General features: G+C 41.8%; 2 protein-coding genes across 2 annotated transcripts in view; both read left to right on the forward strand.

Annotated features, from left to right (window-relative positions):
• The window catches only part of LOC141363221 (NLR family CARD domain-containing protein 3-like), a 460117-nt gene that overhangs the window by 397220 nt on the left and 46693 nt on the right, over positions 1–16204 (forward strand). The window lies entirely within an intron of this gene.
• LOC141363150 (protein NLRC3-like) overlaps positions 1–16204 on the forward strand; it is a 98259-nt gene that overhangs the window by 37803 nt on the left and 44252 nt on the right. Inside the window, exons 5-6 of the mRNA XM_073865714.1 lie at positions 3151–3312; positions 3552–3725. Coding sequence (XP_073721815.1) covers positions 3151–3312; positions 3552–3725 — 336 coding nt within the window. The remainder of the gene's footprint in view (positions 1–3150; positions 3313–3551; positions 3726–16204) is intronic.

A 16204-nucleotide genomic window follows, 5' to 3' on the forward strand; every position in this document is an offset into this window, starting at 1 on the left:
GGGGGGGGGGGACCAAGAACCAGTCGGGGGGGCCAATCAAAAAATTCAAATGAAAATAAATACTGGTTTAGAAAATATTAAGCATGGTTCCCAAAATCTTGTGCAATGCCACATGTTCTAATATAGATGGTATTAATTTTTTGTATTTTGCATGGATTAAACAACAGTTCTGTTCCAGAATAGTTCACTTTAAATAAATTGTCATAATTTACTCATCCTATAGTTATTTCAAACCTGTATGAGTTTTTCTTCGGCTGAACACAAAATAACATATTTTGAAGAATCTAAGTAGCCAGAAAGTTGATGAACCCCATTGACTGCATGTTATTTTGTTCCTACATATGAAGTCAATGGGATCCATCAACTGATTTTGGTTACCAACATTCTTAACTCTTTTCTTTTTTGTGTTCAGCAGAAGAAATAAACTCATACAGGTTTGAAACAAGTTTAGGTATATGTCCATTTAAATTAAGTGAACTGTTCCTTTAAGTAGGCTATCTACATTGCGTGTAGCTGGTATTAGTTAACATTCTGACATATAAGGATTTTGGGAAAATATTAGCCTACTTAAAAATTTGTTTTTCTACTCTGTCTGATCTGACTTTCATTGTTAATTAGCCTATATTGTATTTTAACACAACTGAATGCTATTTTTTACATATTATCTGTTCTGTTGTCAGACAACAAGAAAGAGTTTAAGCTAGTGACTAAACACGACCCAATAACACCTCGTGTTTAATCCAACCAGCTGTTACTTTATACTGCTAAAATCCTAATTTAAATGCAACATTGTCTGATACAATTTACATTGAAGAGCTGATACGAGGTGATTTCGGATTACATGTGTGTCTCATGCAAGGTTGCTCTTCTCATCTGATTGTGTTTATGAGCGCTTTTAATTTTAAATGCGAGTGATAGTTTTATTGTAGATCGCGTATAGCGCAGACAATTCAGCGCAAATTCAAAAATATCAGAAAATACTGTTAAACGTGTGCGCGCATACCGCACCATAGGGAGGGAGAGAGAGAGCTCGTGCACAGAGAACTGGTGTGTATGTGGGAAAACACTAACCTTTCGTTAAGTCATAATACTCGATCAACCGTCTTCTCTGTCAGGAACATCTGTTGACTGTTAACTTTTACGTGAAAAGACAACGGAGGAACCAAGGTGGAAAACACCGCCAAATTTTAACTCCTTCACTCAGTGTCAGAGAGGCACTGTCGAGGTTCCGCACGCAGCAGTGAGAAAGCGTGCACGCGAGAGAGAGAGAGAGGCTCTGCTGAGCGCTTGCAAAAGCACATGAAGCCGTTTTAAATAGTAAAATAAAATGTAAATGGTAATCATGGAAAATCTATTTGATTTGTGCCAGTGTTGAGTCTGTGGCGGGGCGCCCTCCTTCTTCTCGTTTGCACGAGTCTCAAATCAAACAGTGATTGATAACTGGTCCAATTGTGCGGTGGGTGTCGTGGTGTCTCTTTCCTCCTGTTTTAAAAACGCGCAACTACTGTGCTCTCTTCGTCTTCGGGTTCGCGCGAGTCTCAAATCAAACAGTGATTGACAACTGGTCCAATGGTGTGGTGGGTGTCTGACAACTGGTCCAATGGTGTGGTGGGTGTCATGGTGTCTCTTTCCTCTTGTTTTAAAAACGCGCAACTACTGTGCTCGCTTCGTCTTCGCATTCGCGCGAGTCTCAAATCAAACAGTGATTGACAGCTCTCTGGTCCAATGGTGTGGTGGGTGTCATGGTGTCTCTTTCCTCCTGTTTTAAAAACGCGCAACTACTGTGCTCGCTTCGTCTTCGCGTTCGCGCGAGTCTCAAATCAAACAGTGATTGACAGCTCTCTGGTCCAATGGTGCGGTGGGCATTTTCAGCTTGACAGTAAATCTAGCTGGCCCAATGAGATTGGAGGGGGGGCACCAGGGGGGGCCAATCATATTCTAAGGGGGGGCGGTGCCACCCCATGCCCCCCCTCTAGACACGCCCCTGCATGTATGTGATAAGCAAACCCGCATTGTCGTCCCGTTTGTAGGTGCATAATTTACAGCGCTCTTTAAATAACAAAAAAACATATTGTGGCATTGACTTTAGAGCAGATTTTTGTTGGTCAATGGCGTAGTATATTTTAGTTGCCTTAAAATAGCAACGTGCCAACAATGCATCTGAACACACCTCATTTTCAGACCAGAACACCCATGGGTGCAACATTGGGCGCAAATGCATTTGCTATTTAAACAACGTGGTGCTAAACGTGAAAATGATCATTGTGCAGGGTTGAAACTAGCAAAAGATACTTGCGTCGTGCATTGCACTGCATTGCGCCTGGTGTATGATAGAGCCCTAAATCTTCAAAATATACGGTCATGCAGCACAGGGTTTGTAAGCTTAGACTCTCTGAAAGCTTGGATTCCATTAAGCTCACACACAAAGCATAAGATTTATAGCAGTCATAAACCTGTAATCTAGTTGTTAGTTATCTGAACCGGCCGACCCGATTGAGTTTGTTTACTTACCTTCAAAATCTTCCCTTATCTTGTTCGGTGGAATTGTCTAAAAAAAATTGTTCATAAATCCTCAAGAGTCCAAGGTAATGGAATATCCAAGCCTTTTAATCCAAAATGATTTGTCCGCCTCACAATCTTGACGTTTCTGACCGAATTACAATATAAAAACTGTAAACAATTAGTTCACTACCAGACATTCGTTCGACTCTCACTTCTCATTAAAGACTTATAATGCTACATTTGGTTGTCACGTTTATTGCGCAAAGTCTGAGGAACAAACACGCCCTCTTGTGGAATTTCAGCCGTTTCATAAGAGGTTAAAGTCTTATATTTATTTGACACTTAGTTTACATTTTAATTTTATATGAAGACTAAATACAAATTAAAGGTGACCATACATTTATTTATTCACTGTTTTTTTTAAATATTATATAGTTTTATAGGAGGAGGCTTCATAGACTTGGCAAATTCATGTCAATTTTGGCCATATAGTCCAGCCCTAGTATAAAGTAGTTTATAGTACATACTTGCTGTATGTGACAACATGTTTTGAAAGAATATCTTCACATAAAATCAAACATTTGTTATTATTTACTCAAACTCATGTTGTTTTCAAACTCACTTATTGGTTTTCTATATTTTTTATAGGCTATGTAATAATATCACAGATGAAGGCTGTGTTGCTCTGAGATCAAACCCATCACACCTGAAACATCTTAATTTGTCTCATAATAATAAACTAGGAGATGTAGGAGTAAAGCTGATCTCTGATGTACTGAAGAATCCTGACTGTAAACTACAGAAACTGGAGTAAGATCATATCCATTCCTAAACAGAAACGTAAAACAAAATGTTATGTAAATTAGACTGATTAATTTATTTTCCTTTAAAATCTTACTGATGTGTTTCAGTAAAACACAAACACACATAAATGAAACTAAAATAAAATATGTCCATAAACACTAAATGATGACAGGAAGAGAAACAAATTCAACTCACTGTAGATTTGATCTGTGTGTAAACAAACTGTGTGTCTCGGTTCTCTACAGGTTGTGGAGGTGTGATATCACAGATGAAGGTTGTGTTGCTCTGACTTCAGCTCTGAGATCAAACCCATCACACCTGAGAGGACTGAATCTGTCTGATAATAAACTCACAGATTCAGGAGTGAAGCTGATCTCTGATGTACTGAAGAATCCTGACTGTAAACTGGAGATACTGAAGTAAGATCATCTGTAATAATGACTTGAATAATAATTTAACATGATTATGAGAGTCTAATGGATTTTGTCATAAACCCTGCCGATTGTTTAGGACCTTTATTTATTAACTACAGTATATTTCATAGGTATGTGGAGTCTGAACCATTAAGACATTTAAAACTAACATACAGTTATCTTCAAATCAATATTGACTGTAAACTGGAGGAACTGAAGTACGATTGTGATCTGATGCTCAGACAGAAATCACATATAGATTATAGTGAGACTATAGACAGGGGTGCACATTAGTGATGTTACATTTGAAGCAAGGCTTTGGAGCTTGTGTCGAGCAAAAGTGGGCGTGCCAGATGAAGCATCGATTCAAAGCTTGTGTTGTTAACGTAGAAATCACGTGACCAGTGACAAACGAAGCTTCACTTTCTGCCCAGCTTCGTTTTGCGTGTCAACGTTCGAACCCCATAGGTTTTTTAGCAGTTATTTGCATTATTCACATTTTAGTCACACATAATCATGAATAGATAGTTTGTATGTACATATACTTGTGCGTGTGAACATTATTCAATAAAATACAGTATTGAATTGTATGAATATTAAATATTATTAATTAATTCTGAAATATTTGCCACACTTGAATGAGTAAATACATTTGTTATATTGACCATTCACACACATGTTGTCTAAGCTTATTGTCCACATAATATTAATATTCATCTGAATTTTATTAGCTTGTTGCTTCACTGACTGAGCTTCTTCCAGAAGCGACTGCTATATGTTTTATTAACCAAAAGATTGCGCTGCTTTCGACACCCACTTTAAGGCTTCGAATCATGGTTCGAAACAGTAAGGGAAGTATCGGTGCTTGATTCGATGCTTCATTTTCCCATAACTGGTGCGCAGGTGCGCATGCGTGATTAAAATAAAAATGCGCACTAGACACTGCTCTAAAAGGCGCTTTTGCGTACTGCTGGAATGTTATGGTACTCTATTTTTTCTTTTTTTTTGCTGACTCGACTCCTATATTGAAGGGGTTTTATATTTAGCAGTCAACAGACGACCTTTTAAAAAATAATAAACCCTTTTATACGTTTGTGGATTTGCTTGAACTAGAAATATCTACTGAACATAAATAAAATGTGCAAAAGGTAGATATGTGAGTAAAATTTTCAGCATGGTTAAAGATATAACATTTTCAGCATGGTTGTTCAGATATAAATGAGACAAACAGACCCAGTTCCTGTTGCTGTGAAGGTCATCGCACTGTCATCGCACGGCTGTGATTAGGCCAGAGGCACGAGGCCGTAGGCCGAGTGCCGGAGGCAATCACAGCCGTGATGATATAGAGCTATATCACACGACTCCGAGAGCGATATTGCTTTTATACAACAGTTCGACGGCACACAAAAACGAAAACTAGAAAACAACAACGGAGTTATTTTAAAAGCCTCTTTGTCTGAGAACTACTTCTTCCGCCAAGGATTTGAGAGCGGCCAGAATGACAGGTAAAACTTTCGGCTGCTTTGAAGCTCATAACAACTCAATGGACGGAAAAGCCGTTTCTTTATGTGGCATGACGAGGGGGTTGGGGGATAGCTTTATGACAAAAGCAAAGATTTTACATAAAATTCCGACTACGCCACCCCGGGACTTACACCCGGGGAAATAATCCTTACACCCAAAAGGCGGCGCACAAGTTCGTTCCTCAGTAAAAGTGAGCAGGAGACGTGGGTATAATACAAAAATATTCATTTATTGTACAATATTCATGATTTACTTTAATCAGGTAAACGGATGATTTAAACAGACATGATGAGGTTGTTCAAAACAGGTCTCCAGCTGTCACACTTTAACAGTAAGACACAAAACATTACACCACATTAATCACAAAACAGAATTATACCAAAAACAACAAATATTACAACATATAATATAAAATGCCCTCACTGCTAAAATGCAATGACCGGCAACAAATTGAATACACAAACAAATTAACACCGTACCAACCTACAGGGCTGAGGCTACCCACCGGAGTGATCTCTGGCGCAAGTTATCCACAAGCACAATTTCACACCACACGGTGAACTCAAAGCACACACTTATACACTTCAAAAATGTGTAACACGGTAAACATTAAACGTTACCACCACCACCACAAGATCCATCCACCCGTGGGAACCTCAGCACCGAATAGTGGTATCACCCCAGACCAATAACAGTTTTATGGCATAGCTTAACCCACAGCAGATCAACCAGCGGCCAACTGAGGTTACACAGTCATGTACCACTACATGTAGAAGGGCACCAGCACGCTGGACAAACGACACACTGTCGCTATCGTTAAAAACACCCCGGGGAAACACAGGACATGACGCATTGCAGGGAGCACCCAATCAGCGCTTAAAAAGGGACTGCCCCTTCCTGATAGGTTATGTCAGCTGTCAATCACAGCTCACCTAATCCTGCTACAATCCACCCCGAGTTTCTGCAACGTCGCCCCGACGGTGAACTAAACAAAACCCACCTCAGGGTGCTCAGCCCCAAGGTGGGAACAAGGCACCAAATTTACAATCCACTCCGCAAGACACAACCACTGTGCCTGCCAATTACAAGAAGTGGTATCAGTTGGAGTACTGACCTGACGTCCTCTCCAGTAACAGATGACTAAAACAAGAGCTTCCCGGTGCAATAAAATGTATGAGATGGTTTTTCTCCATCTGGAAATAACTTCCCTTGAGGGGGTACATCTCCTACCAATAACCCTCATCGGACGGTTCCACCTCAGACTCTGAGGGACCCCATCCGACAACTAATATCCTGGGACCGATTAGTACCTCCTAACCCCAACATTAAATTGACTAACCCGGGAATACATTTCCTGCATTACAACATTCATCAGATGGTTCCACCTCAGACTCTGAGGGACCCCATCCGAAAATGACTGACCTGGGGGGGTACATCTCCTACCAATAAACTCTTCAGATGGTTCCACCCCAGATTTCTGAGGGACCCCATCTGACCATAAATGACATGGGACCGATTTGTACCTCCCCACCCCTTCATAAAGTTGAAGTCACAGGCAAAACCCCTTTCGGTAATACCCTACCTTCAAACATAACAGAACTGTACGAATCATACAGAATGATTAGGGTACGACAACCAATTGTATGGTGCCTTTAATGATACGCCATGCCCGATCCCCATTTTTTTTAACCCTGCCCATAAAAACTCAGCTGGCCCTCACCCATCAATACATTCAGATTCTCCCTCTTGTTCTTAACCCATTTACCTTTACGGAACCTCTAAATTTATTAAACGGTGATTCGTCCTCCGTTCCTAGAACCAAGGACCACTTACCGCAACCGATCGGACCACGCAAGCCCAGCAACAAATTGTGCTGGGATTCCGACACGAAAACTGCCACTGTCTGGTTCCTGCAAAACATAAACAACAAACATACACACAAAAAAAAAATACCCACGTCTCTGCACTCAAAATTCGAGGACCCTGCCGACTATACGCCAAAATGTGGCATGACGAGGGGGTTGGGGGATAGCTTTATGACAAAAGCAAAGATTTTACATAAAATTCCGACTACGCCACCCCGGGACTTACACCCGGGGAAATAATCCTTACACCCAAAAGGCGGCGCACAAGTTCGTTCCTCAGTAAAAGTGAGCAGGAGACGTGGGTATAATACAAAAATATTCATTTATTGTACAATATTCATGATTTACCTTAATCAGGTAAACGGATGATTTAAACAGACATGATGAGGTTGTTCAAAACAGGTCTCCAGCTGTCACACTTTAACAGTAAGACACAAAACATTACACCACATTAATCACAAAACAGAATTATACCAAAAACAACAAATATTACAACATATAATATAAAATGCCCTCACTGCTAAAATGCAATGACCGGCAACAAATTGAATACACAAACAAATTAACACCGTACCAACCTACAGGGCTGAGGCTACCCACCGGAGTGATCTCTGGCGCAAGTTATCCACAAGCACAATTTCACACCACACGGTGAACTCAAAGCACACACTTATACACTTCAAAAATGTGTAACACGGTAAACATTAAACGTTACCACCACCACCACAAGATCCATCCACCCGTGGGAACCTCAGCACCGAATAGTGGTATCACCCCAGACCAATAACAGTTTTATGGCATAGCTTAACCCACAGCAGATCAACCAGCGGCCAACTGAGGTTACACAGTCATGTACCACTACATGTAGAAGGGCACCAGCACGCTGGACAAACGACACACTGTCGCTATCGTTAAAAACACCCCGGGGAAACACAGGACATGACGCATTGCAGGGAGCACCCAATCAGCGCTTAAAAAGGGACTGCCCCTTCCTGATAGGTTATGTCAGCTGTCAATCACAGCTCACCTAATCCTGCTACATTTATATTACCGTTTCTTGGTCACAAAGTGTAGTTTTAAGAGTAGTTCAGTCGAGAATGTATATGTATTATATTTAAATCTGCAGTCGATTAGTAAAGATAGCGCCTGTTTTAACGTTTGCTTAGTGAGATTCGGTACGAATGAGAACCAAAGCATGAGCGGACGTCAGTGTTCACTCGCCCCGCTGACCACCGCCCTCTCTGGGCTAAATCTCTGACAGGGATTCCCTGGCTCTAATGTCGGCCTTGTTTGTTTTTGATCGTCAAAATGAGATCAAATCAGCAATATTTGGTGTCATGATCAAACTATTACTTGTTTTTTTATTCATATTTAGTGTCTTTTGTGTTGTTATTGTTTTGGCGTGAGGTAAAAGTGAATAAAACTATACTTGTATAATGTTACTATTGCGTTCCCATTTACTCTTAACGCGATACGAGCACTCGATTCTTATTCAACTTTGTTTTTGTCAGTACTATATAAAACATTTTTTTTATTGCGCCGCCCAATTCACGTCATTCGCAAATTCAGAAATATGACAGCATACGATGTTACTGTCACACAGAGTTACTACAAAACACGTGCGCGACGCGGGCATATACAGTATGAGAGAGGGAGAGAATGCGCGCGTGTGTGTGGGAAAGTCATGATTAACTCAGTCGTCTTCTCTGTCAGTGACATATACGGAGGAACGGAATTTGAAAACACCCGTCACCTTTTCAGTTATGGGAGAAAGAGGCACGCGCTGCACACGCAACACGAGAGAGAGCGTGCGCAGTAAATTAAGCCGAACAGTAAAATATAAATGTGCGCACTCAATTGGATAATTGTAAACGCGCAAACACAGACAGAAAAGACATGCCAACATGGAAATAAGATAAATAACATATTACTTGAGGGCTGTTTAGTTTGTTTAATAAAATAACAAATTGTTCTCTGGTGCTTCAAAGAAAATCAAATAAAATTGTCTTGACCTTCAAGGTGGGGCGGGTCGAGCCGTAAGGAGGGCGGGGCACCCCCTTTTATAATGGTAGGGGAAACACTGCTATTGGTTAAGCTGACACGCAGCTCCTTCGTGCTTCAAAACATAACGCGGCAGCACACACAGGATCGATGACAACATGATCTCACAAAGTTCCGTGGGATAATCACGGAATATTGTGCTCATTTTTCCGTGCCATTCTCACGGATCTCCGCATTTTTCCGTGGCCCTGCTACGGACTGTCTTTTTCTGTGGCATTCTCACGGATTGGTTACTCAACTGCTTTTTCCTATTTTCAAACCATTTTCGCTTCGGTTTAGGGTTAGATTAGGTGTTTGCGTTAGTATGTCACTTTAAATATTGGTTTATACTATTTTTTCTAAACTTTAAACAATTGTTGCCTGGCGTTGGGGTTAGAGTTGGGTTTGGGTAGGGATGTCATTTCATGTAAATCTAACCCTAAACCGAAGCGAAAATGGTAAGAAAATAGGACAAAACAGTTTGTGAGATCAGGTTGTCGATGAAGAGCGCTTTGCTGGTATGTACGGCTTTTTTGTATTAAATTAAACAAAGTACTGTTTAAACTGGATGTAAGGGAGACGTTGCACTGTAGTGCTTAGCATTAATACTTCAATGAGCATTACTAGTCTTGTGAAACTGACTATTACTGTCACGCCTGCGTGAAGATGCTTAAAACAATAAAAAACATGTCGTTAGCAAATGTTCAGCAACAATCACAGACATTAGGTAGGCTATATTCATATTGGCACGTGTAATGCAGCATATTGAACTTAATAAAACCACCATGGAGATAGTACAGGGATGTAGACATCTTTAAGCAATTTTCCTTGTGTTGTCAAATAGGCTAGAATTTATAATTTATGAGTTGGCCTCACTGACAATAAAGTGGGACTGCTAATATGCGTGTGTGGCGTGCTGTCCCGGGGCGAAGGTTCCGAGCTCGGCAAATACCCCCCGAGTTCGGAACATTCGTCCCTTGACCGGGGAAGGAGCCCCGGTCCTGGGGCGTGCCCTGACCCGGGTTATCCCTGGTGCTTAGCTAAATGTACATAGTGAGGCGAAGGGGTGGAGGTGGGTTTTGCCATAATTCCAGAGAATGAGGGTAAGGAGTCTTGATTATTTATAGAGCTGGTACTAAGTTTTTGTGTTGATTAGTGATTGATAACCAGCCGTGTTCATTGCTTAATGTTCGAGAGCCAGCCGTGTTCATTGATTAGTGATTGAGAGCCAGCCGTGTTCATTGATTAATGATCGAGAGCCAGGGCAGAAAATCTTGCTGGGCAGAAAATTTGAAGGAAGCACTGGCCCCTGCAGGGGCGGTCGCGCTGCGATATGGGCTTCAAGTTTGAAAGAAGTCTGCTGCGGCAGATTGAGGAAAAGGCACGGGCCCCTGCGGGGGCGGTCGCTGCTGCGATACTGGCCTGAGTTGGAAAGGGAAGGTTTTTATTGGCAGAGCATGTGAAAGAAGCACAGGCCCCTGGGGGGCAGTCGCGGCTGTGATACTGGCTTCGGAAGTCGACTGCTGCGGCAGAGCGAGAAAGAAGCACGGGCCCCTGTGGGAGCGGTCGCTGCTGCAATACTGGCTTGAAAAAAGGCATCTGCTGTGGCAGAGAGTGAAATAAAAGCTTGGGCTTCTGAAAGAGAGGTCGTGCTGCGACAGTAGTTGTAATTGAGAAGGAATCTGTTGCAGTAGGGCTGTGTAAGATTTGTTGGGGTTGTCGACTTGAGTTGTCGGTACTGGCTTCTGCGGAGACAGGGAAGTGGATTGAGGGTGATGATGGGTTTATGTGTAACGGTGTGATCTTGTGTCCATGTGAGTGTTTGGTGGGCTTTTTTGATGGAAGCACGGTCTGCCCTGATGTAATTTTTGAAAGCTTCCAAAGACCACCGGCCTGGGGTTTGTATTTGGGAGTCTGGGAGTCCGTTTTGGGCAGCTGTTGTGACTGCTCCAATGCGGAAGGAATGACTTGAAATTTCATGGGGGGGACCGGATGTTAGCAGAACTTGTTTTAGGTGCTTCTGAAACCAAAAGTGGGTTACTGGGCGGTTGAGGCTTTGAGAACTTGGTATGGTTGGATGGGAGTTTGAATTTTGAAAATGTATATTTTTTCAATTCAATTTTATTTATATAGCGCTTTTCACAAAAGTCAATTGTTTCAAAGCAGCTTTACATAAATAGAAGCAGTGAAAAGCACAGAAAAACGACAGATAGCACAACAAAATACATGATAGCATGAGCAGTTAAATTTGCTGCGGCTATGACTCAATATTATAAGTGCACGTATTACTAAAGCAACGTATAGAAGAGGAAGCTAGGTAAAGCCCAAAAAGGCTGCCTCCCCGGGGTGAAAAACCCCCTAGGAGAAAACCCCCCCCCCGGGCTTTTATCAGAGGAAAAATAAGTCCTACGAGGGAAAAACCCTTGGGAGAACAGATAAGGAGATTTAGCGGAGATTAAGCGGTTCTGCTGGTGATCGTTGGTCAGGCATCAGCTGGGCATAACGTTGAAGGACGGCCAGTAGATCAGATATATGTGGTATATGTGGTGTCCTTTTCTCATTTGATCCTCTTGCTGTGTTTAAAAATGAGATGGTTTCGTCATCTATTATGGCTAGTTCGGAGATGGTTTGGTGTAGGTTTGGGTCAAAGGTGGCTGAAGCGGTGAATTCTGAACAGCAGAGGAAACCAAAAAAGGCTAACATGAACATGGTGTTTAGGGTTCGTGCAGTATGTACTGAGGAGTAGCCTTTGCTAGACATTTTGAAAGGATTTCTATGGTTATGGGTAACCTGGGATCTGGACTCTTGGATTGGGTTTTTTCAATGCCTTTTAAGAGCATGGCGGTCTGGGGATTATTGATGGCAGTTGAGGGTGAACCTAGCATTAGTTTGTGTAAAAATTGGATTCCGCTAATGTACCCCTTAATTGTGCTGATTCAAATGTGTTTGACTGTATGCAGGTACGATATGAATGAGGTTATGGTAAGTAAAGAGAAGTTGGCTAAAGGGATCTGGTGTAAATGATGGAAAATTCTGAAGCTTCTCCAAGCTGTCAGATAGGTTTGAAGAGTTCCCATGGAGACTGCTTGGAGTATAGTATCTAGAGAGGGGGTTAGAAGGTCCTTGAGTGGATGATTTATGGGAATATAAGTGTTAAATAGGGAGGCACTGGTGTTGGGTGAAGATCCGTTTCTGGTGTCGGCTGCCTGAATTTCTGCGAGGATTTGTTGCCTGATGGAACTGATGACGGGGAGGTTCCATGATCAATGCGTTGGGTGGGATGGGCATCTGTTACGCGGTGTCCAGCGTAAAAGGATGACGTGCCTGGGGAAAAGAATCTTGTAAACTAGAAGCCACTGGAGCCACTTGGGGAGGCAGCCTCACGCTTTGGGTTGATCCTTGGGCGGAAAGTTAAGGCGAAAAGTTGTATAGGTTGCCCGGGCCTGACCCGAAGGCGGAGACATCCTCACGCTCGTGTCGGCTCCTGAGGCAAAAGAGGGAGAAAAGTGAGGAGGAAATGTGAGTGAGACAGCGCTGCTGCTGAACGCAACTCTGTATGATAGAGAGACGGAGAGGCAGCAGGCCATTGGCCGGGAGAAGAAAGCAGTGGTGGGAGGAGCAAAGCTGTTGCCGAGAGCGGATGCTTGCTCACGCTGGCTGGCTTGCTAGCTGCCTTGTTTGTGGACTAACCTCTTGAGAAACCATCGGGTGGCCTAGACTAGCCGATGGTTTGTTGCAACGTCTTTGAGACCTCCGAGTGTTTGCCGGAGTCTTTCTGGAATACGGGGTTTTCCGAGCTTGCAGGGATGAGGAGTCTGAACTTGCCGTCCGGCTAGCGCAGAGGAGGCCGAACAGTTCCGCCTTCGTTAACCTCCTGTAAAAAGGAACATCCGCTGACTCGAGGGCTAATATTATGCCTGAGGATCCCTGGAGAAACCATAGCATACGAGGAAGCCGGTGATGGTGTGGAGCGCCTCTGCGGAAAGCGGGAAGAAAATATTTTTCTCCTCGGGGTTCTAGATGTAGTGTGAGTAGATCGCCTGGCCTGTGTGGAGGCCTCATGCTCGAGTGAAGTATCACTGCTGCCTTTTGGAGAACCGGGAAGATTCGGCTGTGTACGGTGCATTTCCTTGGATGAGTTTTCTTGTCTGGACATCTTTCCGGAGAATGAGGGTAAGGAGTAGTGATGGGACATCTGAAGCGAGGCTCCGGAGCTTGTGTTGAGCAAAAAGGGGCGTTTCAGATGAAGCCCCGGTTCGAGGCTTGTATCGTTTCCGTGAAAATCACGTGAAGATGACAAACAAGGCCTCGTTTTCTGTTGAATACGTATTGCTTTGCTTCATTCTGAGTATCGCTTACGGATAAAACTGGTTCGAAACTCGCGCCTCTTGTGGGTTTTGCCATACGTTTGCATTGATGTTGAAGTGTTGGTTGTGTAGCGAGTAGTGGCAAGGTTGTAGTGAGTTTGTAGTATAGTTCATTATCATTCATTATATATCATAGCCTGTATATATTATATTACACTTAGAATAGTAGATTATTAGAGTAAATTATACATAGCCTAGTTCAGTAGATCATTAGAGTAAATTAGCATATATCTAGTTCTAATACGTAATTATTATGTTTATGATTATATAGCCTATATTAGTAGTAGTGTTATTATTATATATATATATATATATATATATATATATATATATATATATATATATATATATATATATATATATATATATATATATATATATATATATATTATTGCTGTTATTATTATTATTATTATTATAAGACTGTATTAGGGATAGCCTAGAAGGACTGAGGATCCATTGGGATATTGGAACAAACAGAAGCTCCAATCCCAATTTATATAAGCTGGCACTGACCTTCTTATGTTGTCCAACATCATCGGTGCCCTGTGAAAGGGTGTTTTCTAAAAACAGACACCGCCTTAATCCAAATACTGTTAACATTTGTTTCTAAATAAAAACCAGTTAACACTTTTCTGTGTTGCAGTTTGCTGTTCCACACTTCCAGTCCCATAAGCACTACATTATTGCATTCCCAGTCAGCACTGCACTCAGATTAATTTCTTTACACTCATTTGGTGCATTCACTGTTATCCCTAACCCACACCATGACAATTTGGTTGCTCAAAATGAATAGATTTGTGTGGGATTCATTTCTTTGCACAGCAGGTGTCACTAGAGAGCACGTTTCATGAGGCTTCGGGTAAATGAACCTTTTGGCGAACCAATGGGCTGGAAAGCCTCAGTGGTTCAGAAAGCCTCGTTTGGCCATCACTAGTAAGGTGTCTTGATTATTTATAGAGCTGGTACTAAGTTGTTGTGTTGATTAGTGATTGATAACCAGCCGTGTTCATTGATTAATGATCGAGAGCCAGCCGTGTTCATTGATTAGTGATTGAAAGCCAGCCGTGTTCATTGATTAATGATCGAGAGCCAGCCGTGTTCATTGACTGATCAGCTCCTCCCAAACCTTGTTTATAAAACATCATTAGTCAGATTTTGTCGTAATGTATTACTTTACTATTTATATTATTGGTAACGGTGTACTTATGGTAAGTAATAACAAGCAAAATTTTTTCAAATTTTGGTTTCTTCATGGGGTGTGTAACCATGTTTTCCTTTGTATAGGGACAGCAGAATGAAGAGAAAAAGCGATATACCAACTTCTTTCTAAAGAAGCAAAAGTCAGGTGCAGATAAGGGCCAAACAGATCCCAGCCCAGTTGTTCTATTTGTTCTGTATACTTAATACATATATAATTGTGTACATTTTGGAAAATAAACAACTCTAATTTAATCTATATACATTTTGTGGAAAATACTTATTTTTAGTGTAATTGAACACTTTGTATATTGACCCCCCTGTAGAACATAGCAGTGTTCTGTAGCTTTAAATCTGAGCAGACTAAGATCCTAAAGCTTGCTTAGGAGCTTGCTAAAGGATTTTGCCTTGCCACTCGTCATTCAACATGGTGTCAGAAGTGGTCTGCACAGCATCGTAAAAGCAGCGAGGAAAAGCAACAGGCACACACACAGTAAGCCATCGTTATTCATCGCACAATAAATAATGGCTGAAGGGTTCCGCAGACCTGACCCTCTTGTATTTGATGGTAATGTCGCCGAAAATTGGTGTGTGTTTGAGCAGGAATTCGACATATTCATTGCTGCTGCACACTCAGAGAAAGAGCCTCGAACGAAAGCATTCATACTGCTTAATCTTGCCGGCTCGGAGGCAATCGAGCGCGAGCGAACGTTCGTCTATGCACCCGCTGTGTATGCGGGCGAGGGTGAAAACCGACGAATAATTACCCAGGCCGAATCACGCGAGGACCCGGAATGTTTGAAACGCAAGTTTTGCGAACTTTGCAGCCCGCAAACAAACATAACGATGGAAAGACACAAATTTAATACACTAGACCAAAAGCCAGGAGAAACAATCAAGGCATATGTAAGTGACCTACGAAACAAAGCACAAAGTTGCAGGTTTGGAGATTTACAGGAAGAACTGATAAGAGATCGACTTGTGTGCGGAATACTTAATGATGGAATGAGAAAACTCCTGTTGCGTGACAATGAGCTAACGTTGACAAAAGCCATTGAAATATGCCAAATACATGAACTAACTGACCAGCACACTAAAACGCTTGCTGGACCAAAGCACAACATGACAAATGTGAACAGTGTTCAACAAATGGTGAAAAGAAAACTGTTTCGTACTCCCAAACACAGATTAGATAAGTTTGCCCCACAACAAATTCATAATTGTAGCAATTGTGGAAGCAACCACGAAGCAAAACGGGAGAAATGTCCTGCATATGGCCAGCAATGTCATAAGTGCAACAAATGGAACCACTTCCAAAAATGCTGCAAATCAGTGAAAATTCAGCGCACACGAAATCTAAAAAAGACTGCAAATCAAATTGAGCCTCAAACAGCAGTGAAGACTCATTCTTTATAGATGGAGTTGCTGTAAATCATTAAATTGACTCAAAACAGTTAAAGAAAACTGCAATATCGTGCACAGTGCAAAC

Source organism: Misgurnus anguillicaudatus, unplaced genomic scaffold, assembly GCF_027580225.2.
Source record: "Misgurnus anguillicaudatus unplaced genomic scaffold, ASM2758022v2 HiC_scaffold_33, whole genome shotgun sequence".
NCBI lineage: Eukaryota > Metazoa > Chordata > Actinopteri > Cypriniformes > Cobitidae > Misgurnus > Misgurnus anguillicaudatus.